This window comes from Cajanus cajan, chromosome 4 (assembly GCF_000230855.2).
Source record: "Cajanus cajan strain Asha chromosome 4, NIPB_CcT2T_4, whole genome shotgun sequence".
Taxonomy (NCBI): Eukaryota; Viridiplantae; Streptophyta; class Magnoliopsida; order Fabales; family Fabaceae; genus Cajanus; species Cajanus cajan.
This window is the reverse complement of record NC_138520.1, coordinates 53,621,244-53,643,764: the sequence shown is the minus strand read 5'-3', so window position 1 is coordinate 53,643,764 and position 22,521 is coordinate 53,621,244. Positions and strand designations below refer to the sequence as shown.

At 33.3% G+C, this 22,521-nt stretch overlaps 1 protein-coding gene across 4 annotated transcripts; it reads right to left on the bottom strand.

Moving 5' to 3' along the window:
* Nucleotides 1–542: 542 nt before the first annotated feature.
* Nucleotides 543–6,441, bottom strand: DPMS3 (dolichol-phosphate mannosyltransferase-like protein). 4 transcript variants are annotated; one of them, XM_083072580.1, is made up of 5 exons: nucleotides 6,290–6,441; nucleotides 3,576–3,753; nucleotides 3,163–3,270; nucleotides 1,198–1,265; nucleotides 543–881 (listed from the first exon to the last, which is right to left on the bottom strand). In XM_083072580.1, exons 2-4 carry the CDS (start codon nucleotides 3,675–3,677, stop codon nucleotides 1,215–1,217), a joined length of 261 nt encoding a protein of 86 aa, XP_082928706.1. In that variant the 5' UTR covers nucleotides 3,678–3,753; nucleotides 6,290–6,441; the 3' UTR covers nucleotides 543–881; nucleotides 1,198–1,214. The 4 variants fall into 4 exon arrangements, with proteins under 4 accessions (XP_082928706.1, XP_020236966.2, XP_029130835.2 ...); XM_020381377.3 differs by lacking the exon at nucleotides 1,198–1,265 and adding an exon at nucleotides 5,441–5,649 and having other exon boundaries at nucleotides 6,290–6,360; XM_029275002.2 differs by lacking the exon at nucleotides 1,198–1,265 and adding an exon at nucleotides 5,441–5,656 and having other exon boundaries at nucleotides 6,290–6,359.
* Between the last annotated feature and the right edge of the window lie 16,080 nt (nucleotides 6,442–22,521).

Here is a 22,521-nt window from a genome sequence, read left to right as displayed (position 1 = left end):
CCTATTTGGATACAAGTTAAAAATGTCATAAAAAAATTTCTCTTTGAAAAATATTCTATTTTTAATTAAAAAAAATTCTTAGAAACACTTCTAAGATTGGTTATAAACATGCCTATGGAGGTGCATAGCCCACGGGCTTTTCTAGCGCCCTAAACTGGACCAGTTGCTTTGTTTCATATAAGAACCAAGTGGCTCACAGCGTCCATTTTGTGTTCACCGCAGATTGTAATGATCATGTGTGTAACAGCAAGCTCTTGCCCAAAGTGATTGACAAATAGAAAATAAAATATTCAAGTGAAATAAAAGCCTAAAATTGCTCTTCAATAAGAAACCAAAGTGTGATTCTTCAAACCGACTTGGTCTGAGGTATTTCATCGCTTCCCTAAGATTATCTTTGGCAAATTTAACAAATAGTTCTTATACTTCGTAAGAAACCAATACATGTTTACTTGAGATCAAATCAACTTCTGTAATAAGAACCCCCTGTTTGAATCTGGTAGAAAGTGTTGCAATTTATAGCTCATTAACGTGTAATATCGACATTAACTATGCAAACACCTTCAGTTTATTCCATTGAAACCACTCAATCCAACATGACTTTAATACCAGTTTCTGGTGTTCTTGTAGATTAAAAATTTGCAACCAATATGCATATAATCCATTGATCGAAATAAACAGTTCATTTCATGTACATTAGCCAAAATTGAAAGCAGTTCCCACATTAGTATTTAGTGTAAGTTAAAGCCAAAAATCCTTCGCAACTACCATTCAGGTAATTGTCAGCAGCTAATTCAGAACATCATGGAAGATCTGAGACAACATCAGCTGAGACTAACATCAACTCCTTTTTGTTTCAGAAATTCCTTAGCCTCAACAATGTCCTGAAAAGAAGCAAAAATAAGCATCACTTTATTGGTGGTTTGGCGACATGCCACAAATGGCAGACCATGTCAGAATTCTAACTAGTAACAATGGCTTCAATTTTGCCACATCATGAATCCAGCATTAGTCTATTATAATCTAGTCATAATGATCAGCTCTAGTTAATTGCTTAAAGGGAAATTAGAAGGATCAAAATAGTAAGTGCATAATAACCATAAGAATTAAACCATTATTTGAACAGTGTTAAGAAATGGGGAAGCAAAATCATTCTTATAGTGCAAATTTAGAAGAGGAAGAGCAGTAAAGAAGACTTACATTGGGACTATGATCCATTATTTTGACAAAATTAGGTTTCTATAAAGCTGATGGCTTTTATTTCCTACCTGAACATGGAAAAGGACCCACTAAAATGCACAAACGTAACAGAACAAGAACCTTCATTGATGAATGTATGTGTTGGAGATACAAAAACATTCATTTGCCTCTACCTAATAGCTTAAGCTTTTAGGTGGTTGGTCCTGTTGATGATCCACACTAAATACGGTAATAATTTTTAGTAGAATAATTGGAACTTCACATGGTACATGTTGCAGAATATATATCAGTGACAGAATTATTGTTCAATGATAATGAAGACGATGATCCATTACAGTGTGATGGACATAGTTATACAACAAAGCAAGAGGATGTGAATCATAATCTATCGACTGCAGCATTCGAGATATGAAATATTAGAAGATCCATGCTTTAAACTATAGAGTGGAGTCTTTAAACCTTTTAACAACAACAATAATAAGTAGGAACCATTGAATAGCAGGTGGCAGAAAAAAAAAGTATGCTTTCAGGAGATTTCTTTGGATGGTGTTTTGGGAAACTTGTGACTGGCTTTTTTCCTTTTTCTGTGGCCGTTCGCCTTTAACACTCCTTTTCTTTCTATTTTTTACTTCTATCAACTTATCCTTTTCCTATAAAGTTTTTTTTTTAAAAAAAAAAAATAACATCTAATTTTGATAAACCCAATAATAGTTAATTTTTCATCCAAAATAAGTATTTGGAAATTAAACATAATCATCTTTTCAGACCTGAAATAACTTATGTGTATACACCATGGTAGTTGAATCGAGATACAAATAGTGTATCGGAAAGCCTATATTTTGAATCGTGAATCGAATCGTATCGTGAATCGTAAGATTTATGATCAATAAAAACATAGTATATATATATATATATATATATATATATATATATATATATATATATATATATAAGTACTCAAGGCACATTTTAACATAAAGAAACATGAAAAATGAAATGATACATTAATATATAGTTAATAATATATAAATATATTCTTATTTATTTATTTTTACACATATATATAAATATTAAATAATTTATAATACATATAAATAATAATATACATAAAAATAAAAACATAACTTAATTTATAGTAGTTAAACAATAAAAAAATAAAGAAAACAAAATATTTAAGGTGTTATATTAAATTTTTATTACTTAAAATATTATCTAAAATATAATAATAATAATAATAATAATTAATAATAATAATAAAGAGAAGTTACTTTCTATAAAAAAAAAAATAGAGAAGAAAAGGCCCCTAAACCAAATCAAATGATAAGATAAAACTTGGCCCATTTGGCCCAACTTTTCTAACCCTAATTATTTATCCTACATCCCTTCTAATGGTGAGACTAAGCCGCTGCCTTCCCTCTTAAAAGAAAACAGGTCTGCAGATGCCGGAGAAGACATAGCCACCGTCGGTGAAGACAGAGTCGCTGTCAGAGAAGACAGATCGACGGAGATATGCCGAAGAAGGCAAATCGACGGAGATTCGCCGAAGAAGAAGACAGATCGGCACTTTCCCTCTCTTTTCTGCTTTTTTTTTAGGGTTTCCAGGATCTGGTCTCGCGTGACTCGACCCAGTTTCGAGGCGCGACCCACGGTTTCGAAATCGTGCAATTTAGTCCAAAATTGCGATTTTTCCGATTCATGCCACGATACGCACGATTCACATGCGATTCTTGATAAAAAAACGAGACGACCTGCGACTCGAATCGCGGGACCTCGGAATCGAATCGTATCGAACGATATCCGATACTTACTACCATGGTATACACATACAATTGTGAAATGATAGTAAACTATACACCCACGCACATCTAGTAACATCCATATTCCAAAGGCACTATAAAAGCACAAATCATGAAATTCATTACACAACATTGCAGTATCTAATTAGCACAAGGCGTAGAAGAATACCTTCTGCAACAATAGAGCTTCTTGGGGACAGGTTGGAAAATTCATCAGACCCACTCCAACCATTAATAGACCATAACATCCTAAGGACACAATAAAATATATGGGTAGCTGCATAGAGGACAGGAACAAGGCATAATCAGCATTATGCAGATTAAATTCAACAAAATGGGGTTACCAACAGGAATAATTCAGCTGGAAAAGATCAAAGCACTTTACTTATAAGGCTAAGGTTTGAATCAAGCTTCCAGTAATCCCCCTTGGTAGGGAATCTATATGTGCAACTGTAAGCACTCATTTAGGCCTGTTGCAAGCCTAACCTTGGAAACAGAAGGTCTCCCCTCCCAAAAACTATTTTGAACCAAAAAAATAAATAAATAAATAAAAAACAAGCATATGATGACATGAAGACCTACCAACCAAGTATGACTGCGTGGAATCATAGAAGTTTGTAGAAGGCCAACCCATAATGCAGTAATGGCCATTACCAATGTCAAAATCTTCACAATGTGCTTCATTAATCAATCCAAGATCAGATCAATTATATAAATGTCTGTAAATTTGTATATGCAAAAGGTGTCACGGTTGTAAATTCTGCATGACAAAACATGGCATGTAAGTATGGGTTCATGCATGTGAATAGAAAGAGTGGGGAGGAGGGATCCAAAGCAAAGGGAGGAAAGATACAGAGACAAAAACAAGTCTCAAAAGTTGAAGCAAACTACCAAAAAGAAAAGAAGATTAACCAATAATTGTCACTAAAATTTACACTAAAGTAAGATCTATGGTAACAATTCTTGACATGAAGTGCAAGTGTGCAACTTAACTATATAAGGATGCAAACAAATTGGAGCCATACGAAAACTCCCTACCCTAATAAATATCAGAAATCAAAATCCAACCACAGAACTCCAGTTTCATGGGTAATGACTCATGAATGACTTTAAAGGTGGAGGACTGGAGGCATTAAGCCTATAATTAGTACAACAGAACTGATGGAAAAAGAATGGAAGAGCACAATGTTCTTCTGCATTCCATTTCCTTTTTTACTAGTAGCATAACTTCAACAAAGGTCCCAAATCTGGTACTACTATTTTATTGTTCATTTGCAAGCAGAAAGCATCCAATCATGCTTGCTATAAAATAATGACAATCTATAAAGCAAGGATACAATCATTTAAAATTTCAAACACACTCCTCAAACAGAGGTTAGGTCTGTTTAATATTTTCATGCAATTTTTAATAACAAAAAATACAGAAAGAAAATATGCAGCAATCCTTTTGTTGCATACCAATTTCACTCCCAATTTTTTCATTTCATTTTGGCACATGACATACATGATATATCAAGATCTCGTAAATCTTGAAGACTTTAGAATGATATGATGAATTCTGAATCTTGTCTGTTATGCACACAACTTTTAGAAATTAGTGTTTGTGTCGCTATGTATGCATTTGTGCTTCATAGGTAGCAATAGTGTTGAATTATTGTACACATTGTACAGCATCCTTGTATATTTACAGCATGTAATTACTGCTAAAACTTTAGCCTGTCTTTCAAACCTTCAGACAAGACATGATAACCATAATACAAATCTACTTGAACAACAAGAATTCTCCATGACCACTTAATTTAAGAAAAATATAACTGCTGTCACGGCCATCAAGAAGTTATCCATGAACATATTGAAATCCAGTAAAAAATAAATCCATTGCTCAATCATTGCCAAAAGTTTATAATATCTCAGAAACCTTTCCTAAATTCATCAATGAATCAAAGAGTAAGAATTATGATCAAAATAAATCCATCTCTTGAAGAAAATATAACACAATAAAAAACTTGTGTAGTTACTGCCATCAGTTGGGATTTCCATCAAATTCATTTCATTGTTAACAACAAATATGGTAGTTAAATGACTCAAAGCCCATGCGCAATCTCCCAGCATCATTTGGCAGTTACAAGAAGAAACTTCGACCAATTAAATTCATATTTCTCAACTAATCCAATAAATATAAGAGTGATAAATGATCAAAGATGAAGAGTTTCCATCTTAACCTGCTTTGAATTTCAGAAGACAAATATCAAGAAAACACATAAGTTCATTGTATTGGATGAAGGAATTCAATTCATTACATACAGCCATCACGCATCAAATGTATGCAAAATGCTAATACAGCCTTAAAAAGTTAATACAAGTTAACAACATATCAATGCAATAGAAACATGGAAAAAAAAAAAAAAAAAGTAAGTATATGTGTAGCATTTCAAATCATTTCCTACCTCCAAGCAAGGATCAAAATAAATAATCAACTGGAACGGTGGAACGACATTCATGAAGAAACCAAATCTTCCAGGACTACTTAATTGAATTAAAAACTATTTGCCACTTCCATCAGGTGGGATCTCAATGAAATTCATTTCATAGCTTATTGCAACTCAAAGCCCTTGCGCAATCTCCCAGCATCACTTGAAAGTATCAGGCACAAGCTCTATCAACTAAAAACCCATGTCACAAAACCAACACATCCAAGAACACAAAAATAACCGCACATCAAAAAAATTAAATTCAGAATCACACTAATTCCTAAACAAATAAAGCATTTCTCGCAGTTATGATCAAAACTAACAAAGGAATGCAGTTGATGAACAAAAAATCAACACGTATTACTCAGCGCTGTCAACCATGGGGGGAAGAATAATTAAATCCATTATAAATAAAAAAAAAAAAAATTAAAAAAAAAAACTTTTTCTTTTAATTCATTTTGCACCATTTCCAGAGAAAAAAACATCACCCCATCAAAAGGGTACGGTTAACCCTATTCATGCAATTCCGAAAACAAAATTATCACCAGACCACACAAGGACCATGTTGAGAAATTTCAAAATATCGTTTTTTTTTTCTTAATTACACCCAGGTGAGTGCACCTTTGATGTCAGACTTAACCCAAAGAATCAAATTAAAGTGAAGTCCCAATTTTGGATTAGTTCATTCTAAATTCAAAGCCCTAAAATTGTTCGCCCCAAATCACTCCCATCCTATGCAACAATTGACTTCCGAGAATTCAAAGATGCAAACTTTTGAAGCCAAAACGAGAAGTTAGAAGGGAAATTGGAAAAGAAGAAGCTTACAGATTCAAAGGTCGGAAGAGAAGAACAATGGGCTTCACTCTGCGGCGTCATTCACTGTGGAGTTATTTCAGATAAATTTATAGCTCGGTCTTCAAATGCAGTTAAATTGACACGGATTCAAGTTCAACGGTTCAGATGGGTTTTTGTGGGGTTACGTGCAAGATCAACGGTTGTGGTTTGAAACTCCTTGTGTCCTTCATGCATGTTGTATTTTTTATATTACTACTACAATTTTTTTTATCGGTATTGGCGTATCAAAAGCATTAGTTGTTCTTAGTGCTTTTTTTTTTCATTTTCTTTACATGCTCTTTGTATTTTTAAAAAATAAATAAAAGTGAGTGACACTTATTTTAAATAGGTGTAATTATGAGGGTAAATTTTGAAATATATTAAGAAAAAAAGTAATTTAAGAGAGAATGTTACAAACAATTGTCTAAAAAAACTGTAGACACCGAATAGAATAAATTATTTTATTAAATAACTAGAAGGAAAAATGGATTTTGTATGTTTGTTAAATAAACAAAAATTGGTAGTTAATTTTGATGGTGTCAATAGTTTTTTTTTTTTTTTAAGGATATAAAAGATTATAAAGATAGTCATAATAAAGATTGAACTTAAGTTTTCATGTTTGTAATGAATCCAATCCTTCTATATACTTAATCATTAAGCTAACTCTAATCATTAGGCTAACTTTAGTTATTGGTGTCAACAATTATTTGAGAAATATAAAATTTTAAGAATGAATTTTACAATGGAATAAGAAAAGGTGATTAAAACTTAAAAGGTAGTTAATAAAGGAAAAAATTATTTAAAAATATGTTCACCAAACAAGAATTTTGAACCTAAAATCTTATACGTATTATTCGTCTTTCATCTCTTATACAAATAGGTTATAGTCACTACTAGGCCGACACTAGCCATTCATTTAACTAATATAACAATTTATGTCTTATTTTGATATTAAATTTATGAATTTAATTCTTCTAAAGTGAAAGAGTACATTTTTTAAAATAAAATGAACTCATAATTGTTAATTAAAAAATCAATTGATAATCGTGATAAAATTCAATGCGTATATAATAAAATATAAAATTAATTATAATATTTATCATTAATTTTTAATCAATTATTATATTTTATCTTGGTTGAGAGGCTTGTAGTCAACGACTAATCTTTTCTTTCCTCTGAGTCTTTCTGATCTTTTTTCTACGTAGAAGGCTTGGCACGCCCAATTTGATGTCGTCTGTTCTATGAGACCTTGTCTGAGAAGTTCTTGACATTCTTGTTTGGCTAATTTAAGATCAGATGGGGACATGCCTGGATGAGAAGCTTTTGTGGGATTTACATCCTCATTCAGCTTGAATGGCAATTGTACAAAGAAATCAGGATTTTTCCAGAGTGGTTTTGGATGGGTGAAATCTTTATGATTATCTGAACATAAAGATTTTAGTTGTATCTTGATTTCTTCCAATTTTGATGGGACTTCAGAAAGAGAATATAACTTACTGGTTGGCACAAAGGGCTTGAATTCTCCTTTGAATCTGAGTCAAGTTGGGTGGATGAGTAGTCTGTGTGCTTAGGTGAAAACATCCATCCCAATTAAGATATCTTTGTTAGGTAATTTAGTTCCAACAACTTTGGACCAGATTATGCATTCTCTGAAAAGACGGATGCCTACTGGTGCTCGCGAAATGACTTCTGATTTGAAGATCTTTCCGTCAGCTGCTATGAAGAAGGTATCTTCCTTTTTCCAGAAATGTGGTGGCAAGATTTCTGGGTTCATCATAGTCTTAGAGGCACCTGTATCAAGAAAGCCTATAGCCTTAATAGGTTTCTCACACTTGGATGGTAGGATTTCAATTTCCACATTAGGGTGTGGAGGAACGACAGTTTTGATACTATCGCATTGATCAACGGCGAAGATTGGGACTGTATCTTCCTCTTGGCTAGAATCATCTGCATCACTACTAGAGGTGTCTGAGAAAGAATCTTGTAGAGCAAATACAGTATCTTCATCTGCAGAACTTTGTTCGGAGTAAAGGGATTCTACTTCATCCCTATCATTCAGCTGTAAGGATGTAATCATCTTTATGGCCTTTTGAGCTTTATTTGGACATGTCTTAGCAAAATGTCCTCTTTTGCCACAGATGTAACATCTTTGTCCTGGATTTTTCCCACGAATTTCTCTTTTCTTAAAAAACCTATAAGGTTTTTTATACTTCTTTTTCTTGAAATGAGATGGGAACTTCTTGCCTTTGAATTTTTTCTTTGGACAGTAGCATCGATCCTTGTCTTTGCACTTGATTTCCAAGAAAGGTTTTCTGCAAGCTTTGGCATACTTTCCTTTATCTTTCAGCATATTGGAGAAGTATTCATGTTGTCGGCAAAGCTTGTCTATAGCCTCTTGGGTCATCTGATGGATTCTACCCATTGTCAGGCCTGTGAAATCTTTATTCATAGCAGCAGCCATTCTTGCAAGTTCTGGCTGGATCTCTGTGGGAAGTGAGCTTACATAGGTTCTTTTCAAGCTCGGATCATTCAGACCATTAAGAAGATAGAATCTTTTAAGCATCCTTAAATAATGCTTATCAAGATCCTTTAGTTTAAGTGAACAACACTTCATCTCAAAGAATTCTTGTCTGATTTTCCTGTCTGTGAGAGCTCCATCTCCTATAAATTCTTCGTGGAGTGCACCTAGGACAGCCGCCGCATTTCCCAGTTCATGAAATGTGTTTTGACCGACTGGACCTAAATTAGCATACCATTCTTTTAGGATACCAGTCATCCTACATCCAAATTCTTCAATGATTTTGTAGGATTCAGTATCTCCTTTCATGAATCTAGTGTCTAGCCAGGCTCCAAATTCAATTAGCCGAGATCTCCATTGACTTGGGTCAACATCATCAAGAGTGAACCAAGGTCCCCTAGTTGGTTTAGTGGTCCTATTTCTAGGACTTTGTATTGGGCTCTCATCAGGGGATTCATAAATAGGATCTGGTCCGGTAGATACCATCAAAACAGAGAGATCTGCTAATTGTGCTTCTGAGGAAGCTGTAGTAATGGAATCTTCGTCAGATAAGTTTGTGAGAAGATCATCTTCTGATCCAGTGTTTACAGAGGATTCTGGAGTCGCAAGTTGTTCATTTTCTTTGATCATCATCTGGGAGTAAGGGTCTTGTGAGTCTTGAAAGTAATGACCCTTTCCCGTATCATGCCTTTTGGGTGATGAAACCGGGGTAGAAGATTTGGAATCATCTTCTATTGACTTAGAGATTTTTTGTGAACTGGATTGTGACTTTCTCCATTGCCAATTTGCAAAGGCAGTAGGAATGTTGTAATGTGGTCTTTCAGGTTTAGACCATGAGACTGGTGATGTTTTGAACAAAGAATGAGACACAGGTGCAGGGGGGTGCAAAAATGCGTAAGGATCTGCAGCAACTCGCTAAGGCTGTAAAGCCTTTTTCTTTTGTTCTATTTGTTCTTCCAATTGGAAGAGTTGAGCTTTTAAACTCCTGATTTCTCGATCCTTCTCGTTTAGTGCTGCACCAAATGGGATATTCTTTATTTCATTCTCCAGTCTGGAAATGTCAGCAGTTAACTTTTGGTAGTATGACTTCATCTTGGAGGAGAGATAATCTAGCTTATCTTCTGATTTTTGCATACTACTCGACATTTTTGTAACCTTGTCATCAATCTTCTTTAGCAGGGAGTTCTGTGCTTGAGCATTTTCTGTTTGCCAATTAAGAACTTCTTCTGCCTGACTTAGCACCTTTGGCTTTCCATCAGTACCAATCTCCGAAGGAATGATGGTAGGTTTGGTAGAATACCTCGTACTGGGATTTATTTTTCTTTCCAAAGGAGGAAATTCTACATCTTTGTTTGCTTCAGAAAACATGAAGCATGGTACTGGTTTAGGTGTAGGGTGAGAAAATCTTTTCACCTCATCTGAACATCTTGATGAGGTCATGCTGTAAGAAGACTTGTTTTGTGAATCTGGCCTCCTGTTAGGTCGAGGTGGTGGTTTACAAGGCGTATTCCACTCCTCATCGTCACTGTAGTCACTGTCTGATTCACTATCTTCTTCTTCACTGGTGTCTCCTGAGTGCATCCAGCAATCGCACTCAGGATCACACATTTCTGGGGCAACATCCCAGATGAAATGACCATTGATCCTGTCGGTATAGATCTCTCTCCCATCTGCATGTACTGCAAAGATATGAATTCTTTTTTCTTTGACGAAAGGTTCTAACATCATTGTCTGAAAAATTGGACCTGAGGCTGTCTCAGGTTGTTGAAAGATTGTTCTGACCGTTCCGTCGACGGATCTTCTGAAAGTTGCTTGATCCGTTTGGATTGGCTTGCCATGATGCTTGTGGAGATTCTCATAATTTGTCACCCATTGTAATGGGATGAGCTCCTTCAGCTGTTCCCTGGAAATATTCCTGGGAACTTGGACGATCGATGGACTTTCTTCTGCCTGGTTTGCAAGAACAAACAAGGCACTATCATTACTGCTGGGTAAGGCCAAATTAACCGCATGGGTCTGTAGCCTATATATGATTTGGTAGTGGAGAGTAGCACAAACAGCATCAGCGGTCTGGGCAGCTCTGGTTATCTGGACTTGGACCTTTAGTCTCTCTGGTACAGTGGGGTCTCTTAAACTAACATTATAATTGGGAAACAATGTTAGGACGACACTTCCGGCGTGAAGTGTAGTCAAGACCGTACCAATCACAACATTTTCATAGTGGAGATAGCTAGTATCTAACAGGGAGATCCTTGAGGAGACAGGAAGTCCTCGCCTCCCATGGAGTGTGAGCATCAACCTAATGGCCCCATAGTGAAGATGTGTGTATCCATCGGTTCTCCAGTGTCGGATGAGTTCCTTTGGGATTTCAATAGTAACATACTGTTCTTCAGAAGTAGCCATCAAAGAACACTGTTCCATCTTGGAACATTGAACATATTCTTTTTCATGTGGACGGGTAGTTCTGACCAACTGCCTGATAGATCTAAGAGTAGATCTTTGGCGTTTGAATATATTATATGGACTTAGAAGGGGGGCAGTGCTCTCAGAGATCTGAGCATCTTCAGGGACATATGAAAATTCAACTAGGTTTTCAATCTTTGGTACTAGGGTTCTAGAGACATGGTTAGGTAATGATAAGGAGGTGTTTAGGAAGGCAGGTTGATTGTCTGAAGCAGAAGTTTCCATGGTAGTAAAGTCTCTCTTCTACTCACTCTGTCCTCTAAAATAGTATTATGGCCTCAGTATTTGAGATTGTTAGGCTCTGATACCAATATGGTCGAGAGCCTTAGAGACCTATGATGAATTTGACAGAATACAAGAACGAGCTTACTCTTTCGGCATTCCTCGCCTACTCTTTTCAGCAATTGTCTTATATTAGCCAAATTAACCATAAATCCTAAGGATCGAAAAATACTGGATCTAAAGTTCATAGCGTTCTGTTGTACAAGATCCTCTTAAAGAGGCGAGTACAGAGCATACTGGCTTAAACATATATCACTGAGAACATAATACTATAATAGGATCAAGAGTTTTCGAAAGAGAGAATAAGAGGTTTAGCAATCCATGAGAAATGAGCACACAAGAAATTTTATTGCAAACTCGACTTGATTACAAACTGAAAGATGACAAATTTCCACTACCCAAGACATCCACTCTGCCTATCTTGCTAAAAGAATCAAAAAATCTTCTCTAAATTTGATCTCAAATCTGGATTCTGGCAGTTAGGAGTTGATCCCAGTGAAAGGCACAAGACAGCTTTCTGCATACCCAATGCACAGTATCAACGGACTGTTCTACCTTTCGGCTTAAAGGTAGCACCATCTCTATTCCAGAAAGCAATAACAAAGATACTCGAGCCACTCCTAGACAATGCTATCATCTACATAGATGATATTCTCTTATTCTCCACAGATATGGAAAGTCACAAAAAGCTCCTAAGCGAGTTCCTGGAAAGAGCAAACTTGTATGGCATCATGTTTTCGGAAAAGAAGATACAGTTAGCACAACAGGAAATTGACTTCCTGGGAATGAAGTTCTCTTAAGGAAGTTATCAGCCTCAACCTCATATTACTGAAGAGTTACTCAACTTCCCTGAAGAAAATCTATCTGTTAAGCAAATTCAGCAATTCCTTGGAATTATAAACTACATCAGAGATTTCATTCCGAAAGTTGCCAGATACATAAGCCCTCTCTCCAAACTGCTAAAGAAAAATCCCCCTCCATGGGGACCAGAACAAACCAAGGCTGTCCAAGAGATAAAGAAGATTGCACAGAATCCTCCTGCATTAAAAATCCCAGGAGAAGGGAAAAGAATCCTCCAGACAGATGCAAGTGATCATTACTGGGGTGCTGTCTTCATTGAAGAAATAGACGGAAAGAGGTTCTATTGTGGGCATGCTAGTGGACAATTCAAAGAAGCAGAAAAGCATTACCACACCACCTATAAAGAGGCACTGGCTGTGAAGAATGGAATCAAGAAGTTTGATTTCCATCTGCGAGGATATCACTTTGAAGTCCAGATGGATAATTCTTCATTTCCAAAAATCCTGGATTTCAAAAATAAGTTACCACCAGAACCTCAAATCTTAAGATTAAAGGATTGGTTTTCCAGGTATGATTTTATTGTTAAACACATCAAAGGAAAACATAACCTCATTCCTGATTTTCTTTCAAGACCACAAAAGCCAGTCTTAATCATCTCATCCTCCTATAGCTTTCCACTGATCTTCATGGCAAAACCTCTACCTGATACAACAAAAACTAGAAAGCTATATCCCCCTGGTTTTAAACCTAACAGTCCTGAAGAGATTATTCAATTCGCCAGATCTCATTATTTTTATTATCTTCATGAGACTCTAAGGTTTAAAGTAGTCCCTCCAACCATGTTTGATCCTACAGAAGACCATCCCGGAATATTTGAATTATTCTGTGAAATTGGTTGGGATTTATGTGAGCCAACTCTTTGGGCTATATGGTGCAAAATTGTCCAAAGTCCAATTGCAATTGCTTTGAAGGTACAATCAGCTTACAATATTCTGATAAATCCAGATAAAGCAGAATTTTTATTCTGGACCTTATTAGAATGGTTTTCGCCTCTCCCATGGTGGAGAAGTGAGTTAAAAAAGGTTCTCGATTTCCAAAAACATCAAATGGGAAAAACCAGAGAACAATGTGAGTCTTTAACCTCCATAGCTATCATCAGGCGTCTTTATTTCCAGAAACCTACAGGACAACTATGGTCAAAGAATGAAGCTTATTTTTGGGGAACCTTTGAAACATATCCCCCAGATCAAAGTTACAAGGCACAATTGTTCAACCATCTCAAGGAAGCAAAAATCCAACAAGAGAACCAAGGAGAAGCCAGTTCATCACACGGTCGTTTCATTCCTAGCTAATCAAGTCATCAGGGTATCAATGCTTTCATGAGCAGAACTGAATATTAAGTGCCAGATGAACAGTTTCAGACAGCTAATGATCTAGGAGATAAAGACGATGATGATTATTATGCTGAATTAATGATAGACAGCTGTTCTGACTCAGATGCATCAGATCCGAATCTCTCTCCTAGTCATGAGCCCATTATCAAAAAAGGATAGTAGTGGGAATCTACTTTTTCATACTATCTGCCCTCAGTATAAAATAAGTATGACAGCCTGTATAAGTCATGACCATGTAGGTCCCTTGTTTGTACTAGTTCTTATCATCTGAGTCATAATAGTTTGTCTAGTTGTGTGAGTCACACCCCACAGGGGTCCTTTACTGTATTTAGCTTTTAGGGAGCCAATCAGGATTGGCCCATGTGTAAAATGTTTGTTGTTTGTAAGCCTCATGAGATTCCCCCCGAGTCTATATAAGGAGGCTCGAGGGGCCAAATATAATTATAAATTTAGGAAAAAGAGGTCCTACTTCTTTTTAAAAAAAATAAATAAATAAAAATTGGGAATAGTTAATTTGATAAGTGTGGATGATTTTCAGTATGAAATAAAAAAAACTACAAAGGAGTAATTGTAAAGAAAAAATGGATATCAAAAAATTACATCAAAAAGTCTATCTTCCTTATTATTATTATAATTATAATTTTAGATAGATAACTAGTATTTTAATTTGTGTATTTCACAGGTTAAATGTTTATTATATATAGTTAAAATTTATATTAAATTATATATGTAAATAAATATTATATTTGAATATATAAATTATATTTAAAATTTGTATAAATAGATATTTTTAAATATATAAATTATATTTTTTTATATAAGATAAATAATTTATATGAAGGCATGAGATTATTTTTATTTATTGATAATTTATTTTAAAAATATTAAAATTTGATTCATAAATAAATATAATAATAAAAAATTGAATTATATTAGAAGTTAAAAAAATCTCTAAAAATACTTGTTAAATAATAGTCCTTAAAAATACTCTTACACAAGAAAGTAATTTGTGTTTAATATATAAAAGTTAAAAGTTGATTTAATTTATAAGTAAATATGATAAATAAAAAAAATGAATTATATAAATTAAAAAAATTACAAATACTTTCGTCAAAGGTAACACCCCGATTTTCATAAAATTATATTAATAATATGTAATATTTATTTTAATGTTTTAATGTGTTTATTAGAAAGATTTTTAATATTATTTAACTATTTGATATGAGCTTTAATTTTTATATATAAAACATATGTTATTTTTACAAAAAGGAAGAAGTATATTTTATATTATTTACCTATTTTATGTGAGCTCTGTTTTAATATAAATAATGATTTTTAATTAATATTTGATTATTTGATATGGAACATGTTTTTATGAAATGTGTTTTATTAAAGGATAAGCATATGTTATTTTTAATTAAAAAAGAAAAAAATGTATTTTGATTGTTTTTAATGTATTTATTTTAGAGTTTTGAATATTATTTAATTTGTTATATAAATTATATTTTATGCATGAGACATGATTTTATTATTATTATTTTGATTAGTATTGTGAAGGTAATTTTGTGAAATGTATTTTATTTTTTGATGCTTATGTTATTTGATTAAAAGGAAAGAGATATATTTTAATTATATTAGGTTATTATTTAGGTGATAAGAAGGGAAGTAAAGACGTGGAGGTCTTTTGATATTTATTATTAATATTTATTTTATTAATTGAGAAAAATAGGGTTAAGGGAGGTTATCATAAGTTACAAGTTATTTTCACGTATTCATTTACGTTCATTCTCTTCTGACCCTCATTCTCTCTTACGCTCTGAAGAACAGGGGACCCTTGGAGAAAAAGACCAACCAGATTTCGCTCGTGCCTCGTCCTCTACTCATCAAGGTAAGGGGAGAGTGAGAAACCTCGTTCGGGAGTGTGGAAATAATTGTTGGGTAGTCGGATTGACTCTCAATCCCTTGCCTGATGCATTAGGAACAAACAAATTATGAAAGCTTTCTATTTTATTTTCTGATTATTCTATTGCATTCCTTTTGTGATTCTGAGTGTGAATATGCGTTCAATTTCGAGAATAGATAAGTTTTGATATGAATTAAAGTGCTCTATATGTTCCTACATGAAACCTTACGAAAACAGACAAATTTTGAATGTTTTCTGTTTTGGCTTTTAAGTTTGGCTTTTGAGTTTGGCTTTTGAGTTTTCTATTGTGTTCCCCGATGATTATTGAACATGAATGTATGTTTAATTTTGAGTTTGAATATGTTTTGATATGAATTAGAGTGCTTTATAGGTTCCTATAGAAAACCTTATGAGAAATAGACAAATTTTGAATGTTTTCTGTTTTGGCTTCTGAGTTTTTTGTTGTATTTCCTGATGATTGCTGAGCATGAATGTATGTTAAATTTTGAGTTTGAATATGTTTTGATATGGATTAGAGTTCTTTATGGGTTCCTATGGGAAACCCTAAGAGAAACAGACAAATTTTGATTTTTTTGTTTTGCCTTCTGAGTTTTCTATTGTGTTTCCTGATGATTACTGAGCATGAATATATATTTAATTTTGAGTTTGAATATATGTTGATAGGGATTAGAGTGCTCTACGGGTTCTAGAAAACCCTACGAGAAACAGGCAAAATATGAATGTTTTCTTTTTTGATGTTTGAGTTTTATGTTGTGTTCCTTGATGTTTGTTGAATGTGAATATGTGGTTAATTTCAAAAATAGAAAGTTTTAAGCCATCTTTGAAGGTGCTAATGGTGTGAGAATTGTCTTATTATTGTGCTAATGCAAGTGATGTATTTCTATGAGGATGAGAATCTCTTATATGTGACCTTGTGACTATGAGTATGAGAAATGTGAAATTTGAACAAGAGACATGAGACCTGATGTGATATGATAAGTGAAATGTTGAGTCCATGAGTTTGTGAATGTGTGACATGCATCATATGCATTTATGTGACGGGGTACCATATGAAGTACACCGTTAGAGAAGACCCTCTAAGTGTCAAACATCTTGGAGGAGTCCTAGGGAATAGCGCGGTTTGGAAGGCCCAATTCTACTCATTTGTGTGCATGGGACATATCTTGCATGGTTTCGCTATCCCGACGAGACCCTAGTAGTACATCCTTCTAGTTGAGAGTGCGCGATTGAGCCGACATGTACTCCTAGACTACTCCAAGTATGTTGCTTCGGCAATATACCATGTGATATGTGATAATGAGATACGTGACTAGAACCACATGCATGCATTTATGAGTCGTGTCCATGTCATCATTGCATGATAAGTGATTGTGCATGTGTTACTGGTTTATGTATGGCTTGTAAGTGTGCCTTGTTTGTGATTGCTTTGTCTGCGTGTTATTTGACCGTTGTTTTTGCACTTGAACCCGAGTGAGACGTTTCTCACTCTCTTGTTTGTTCTTGTGTGTATTTCCATTTATGCTTACAGGTGACTTTCAACCTAATGCCGATGAATTCTATGATGATACTTAGGTGGGAAGCTCTGATTAGGATATGTGATACCATGAGATAGATTAGGACATTTTATTTGGTGATTTGGATTTCTTATGATATTAATTTCTGATTTTGGATATAGTTATTTATTTACTTTAATTACCTTGATATTTAATTTACTTTATTATGAAAGCGTTTAATATGTGAATGTGAGCCTTTTACCCTTACGTGCTTGGAGACCTTATTTTAATTATGAAAATTTTATGTTATATTAACTGTATAATTATTTATGGGGTAAAAGGTGTCACATCAAAGAATAGTTCTTAAAAACACTTTCACACAAAATAGTCACTCACGTTTTATATACAAGTGTACCATGGTGGTCTCCTATTGGCCAACCCGTGGTGCATCGACAAAATTTCAAGTCTCCCAACAAAGATATCTCTTGGATAAATGACAAATGTTGTATACTGGTAAGACCTCAAATTATACATATGGGAACTCGAATATGGAGGGATTCACTTGTCCGCTTGGGCAATCAATAAGATCCCGCGATCTGTGGGATGAGCAAGATAACGATCATAAATACCAAGATTTATGAGTTCATAATATGGCATGATTTATGGGATTACAACGAGAAGCGTGTGATTCATGTCTGTAGCGCCACATCACTATATATAGGAACAATTAGGTTTAGGAAAGGGGGTTACACTCATCGAATGTTTCAGGCCAAGATTGTTGTTATATTCTTTTAGTATTATATTGCTAAGAGTTCTCGGGCGGTAATCCTCGATACCAGAACGTTAAAGATTGATTATTTTATATTATCATGATAAATGTACATTTCTTCTCTAAAAGAATGATATATATATATATATATGCAGTGACGGATCTAGAAATTTTAGATAGTGGGGGCAATACTTATTCATATATTTTTAGTATTAAATTTTTTTAGTTATATAACTTTTAAAAGAATAAATATATATATCATAATTATTTTTTACAAGCTTTTTATATTTATGATTACAAGTAAATTTTGAAAATAAATTAGGTTAGACTAAATTTTATTACAATTTAATAAGTTTGAACCTAAGTTTATTTAAAAATATATATTCTAAGTATGACTTATTTATCTATCATAGACATTTTTTAAATTTTTGGTTAGAACTACAATCTAAAGATCTACTTTATAATAATTTAACACTATTAAAAATATAAAATAAATATATTAAATTTTATAAAACTCAAGTTTAATTTATTTATGATATAAACATGTTTTTAATATCTAATATATATTTTTAAATGGTAATTTATTTTAATATATATTTTATAATAACAATTATAAATGGAACATAAATCTTTCTATTTTTCTTATTTTGATTTTTTTAATCAACATATGCAATAAATAGAAAACACAAAAGGTAAACATGCATATTACAAATTTTATTTTATCAAAAATTAATTTTTTTAATATATATTACATTATATATGTGAGTATTAAGATATATATATATATATGTGTGTGTGTGTGTGTGTGTGTGTGTGTGTGTGTGTGTGTGTGTGTGTGTGTGTGTGTGTGTGTGTGTGTGTGTGTGTGTGTGTGTGTGTGTGTGTGTGTGTGTGTGTGTGTGTGTGTGTGTGTGTGTGTGTGTGTGTGTGTGTGTGTGTGTGTGTGTGTGTGTGTGTGTGTGTGTGTGTGTGTGTGTGTGTGTGTGTGTGTGTGTGTGTGTGTGTGTGTGTGTGTGTGTGTGTGTGTGTGTGTGTGTGTGTGTGTGTGTGTGTGTGTGTGTGTGTGTGTGTGTGTGTGTGTGTGTGTGTGTGTGTGTGTGTGTGTGTGTGTGTGTGTGTGTGTGTGTGTGTGTGTGTGTGTGTGTGTGTGTGTGTGTGTGTGTGTGTGTGTGTGTGTGTGTGTGTGTGTGTGTGTGTGTGTGTGTGTGTGTGTGTGTGTGTGTGTGTGTGTGTGTGTGTGTGTGTGTGTGTGTGTGTGTGTGTGTGTGTGTGTGTGTGTGTGTGTGTGTGTGTGTGTGTGTGTGTGTGTGTGTGTGTGTGTGTGTGTGTGTGTGTGTGTGTGTGTGTGTGTGTGTGTGTGTGTGTTTGTATTATAATTAAATTTGTTAAGAAAATTGATTGGTTATTAAGAAGTATTTTTTATCACATAAGAAAATTAATCTCCTTTAAAAGTTTGACAGACATCAAATAAATGAATTTCTTCTAGGAATCTATATTATATATATATATATATATATGATAATTTAAACATATATATTTATTTTATTAAAATAAAATTTTTTATTTTTTAAAATATATTATTTTTTAAATTAAAAAAAATGTGTGTGTGAAATAGTAATGGGGGCAAGTGCCCCCACTACTCTCAATGTGGATCCGTCACTGTGTATATGTATATATATATATATTTATATTTTTTATAATTTTTTTAAATGTCTAAGTATATATGTTTTTAATATAAATTATTAATATTAGGATATTCAATTTTATATACAAATGTTTTATATGATTTTATTTTATATAAATGTTTATTTTGAAAATACTATCTTTAAAACTATTGATAAAAATTATAATATTTTGTAATTATTAATTGTTTAAAAAATGTTTTCCAATGCAAGAGTTTGAGGTTGTATCTCTTTGATTCTGGTTTTCAATCTAATTATGTGATTCTTTCAATCAACATGTTCTTCCACAATGTATTATGATAAGCAAATAAGAGGTTTATCCAATAATAGGGGTTAGTTTAAGGAAACAAAAAAAAATATTTCAGTTTAGTTTGTTTCAACCAATGTATAATTCAATTCAATTCAAGCCAAAATTTTTTTTTTTTATGTTTAGTACAATTTTTATAAGTGTTAAGTTAGAAAATCATAGATCCCTTGAGCTTAGAGTTTTAATGCTAATAAACAAAAATATTTTTTATAAAGAGAAAATATCCACAAAAACGTCTTAGAAAAATATCTTTGAAAAAACTTATCAGATGAAGTGTAAAACACAAATCATCTATAAAATGTTGTGAATTAGATGAAACATATATAATCTATGTCATATACATTAAATATTTATTATTTATTGAAACTAATGACAAAGTTTTTATTAAATGTTTCATTCCTTAATAGATTGAACTAGAAAGCCATCTTAGAACTCATAAATTTGTTAAAGAAAAGAACCATACTTTCTGTCAAAACCAAGATCTCTAAAATCAAAGAGAAAAGTAGATAAATTCAATACTATAGGTGTTATATACTAACATTGCTTCTATAAGCTCTGTTGGTATGAAAAGTTGATAAGTTGCCTCCTTGATTAGATAAGAGGTATCATTTGCCAAAAAGCATTTAATGCTCGCATTAAATGAGTTGAACAGTCACCTACCATCATAAGGAAAGATGATGAAGAAAAACAAAACAAACTTATGAGTTGGACTCAAAGTGTTGCAACAATCATTTTCTCCAAAGCTACTATATAAGAAGGTTTGAAGCTCAGAAAGAATAAGAGAGATATATTCAAAAGAGACACGCTTAGTAAATTATACATGTGTATATACTACATTTTTTCTTATACAAAGCTTATTGCACTGGAAAGGCTAAGTGAGACGAACACAACATTTTTGTAACCTTCATGACCATTGTTCTAAGGTTGACCTTGGAGAGACTTGTCTGAAAAAGAATACTTATTTTGAGCCTGAAGAAGCTTGACTATAAAAGAATACTTGGTTGTTAAGCCTAGAGAAACATGTTAAAAAAAATAGTTAGATAATTGCTTGAAGAGGCAAGTCAAAGAATACTTAGGGTTGAGCTAGAAATGTCTTGTTGAAAGAATACTTGTATCTTTGTTTAAAGAAAATGGAACTCAATTAGGTTGGATTGAGAACAGGACGTAGGCTTGGTGGTTGAGACAAATCGGTATAAAATTTTCCAATGTTCCATTTGACTACTCTTTATACTCCATCTGACTAGAGTTATTACTTCACTACAGAAAATTGTGCGAGTTTTTGATATATATTATTTAACACCCTGCTAGTGTTTATCTTTTCTTCATAATAAGTCTAGTTCAATTTAGTTTATTTTTTAAACTCCTACAAAGCATGTGACTTTAAAGTTCATTGCATCAACTAATAAGTTGTTGGTTTGAGTTATATTAGATTCAATCATTGTAAATAAGGTCTATAAAGTTTGAGTTTTGTGAATAAGAAAATGTAGTCAAAAGAGAAAACCCACTAAAATAGTTCAGTTAGATTGACAAAATTGTCCATGGTCGATGCCACTTATCACATGCCTGACATTAATGAGGCAGAGAGCCTCTAGCTTGTTGATGTCTGATGTGATACCCTCTACGCCACATGTCATAACACATATTGTAATATAAAACTGAAGTACCTCGTATAAATAAATGGACTCAACATCCATATAGGTAGAAAAAGTTACATTGTTAACATAAACTAAACTTGACAAAAATAATAAAATTACAAAGGAATAAAAATCCACTACTCAATTTAAAATAACATGAATCAAATTTTAACTAGTCCTGACTAATCCCTAGTGATGGAAAACTTAAGAGGAAACCGGATTGTTGTTGGCTTCTCTTCAAGTTCCTCCCTAGATCTTCGGCTCCTTGATTCTCCTTAAGCTTTGTTGAAGCTTCCAATAGAGGTAGAAGCTCCAAGGTTCACCTTAGAAGGTGAAGAACACTCTCAAATACTGGAATAGGTTTAGTTAGGTTCACCGAATGAGGGTGAGACCTAGCTAAATCAATTCATTGGATTAAATGAAGCAAAACAAGCTCAATATGTAAAAATTGGCCTAGGCCCACTACAGGCCCAATTTCTTGTCGCAACCCGAAAATTTCTGATCTTGCGACATATGGTTTATACATCCTTTGAAAATCTCATCAATTAAGGAATGTTTGGACATCATACTAATCCCTAATTAATGGTTTTGAAAATAGGTTCTTGGAGTCGCCACCAATGTTTTACTCAAAACATTGGAAAAAGAAAAGGTTTTTAAAAATTCAATAATGGCCTTGATAACCAAAATTGGATTCGAGGGTCGGTAACGTGTAGGGAAGGTATTAAGAACCCCTAAAACGCCCTCAATCGGTACCCTATGATGAAGTTAATGTGATAAGAAATAATAAATTAAATATTAGATCCCCTTTATGAATTACTATTTACATGCTTGAAATTTAAATTACATGGTTAACCCTAAAACGTCTACATGATTGCTTTTGTTATAACAATGTATATTAAAAATAAGAAATAAAAGAGAGAAGAAGATTAAATAAAATACCTCGTGGCAAGCTTTGT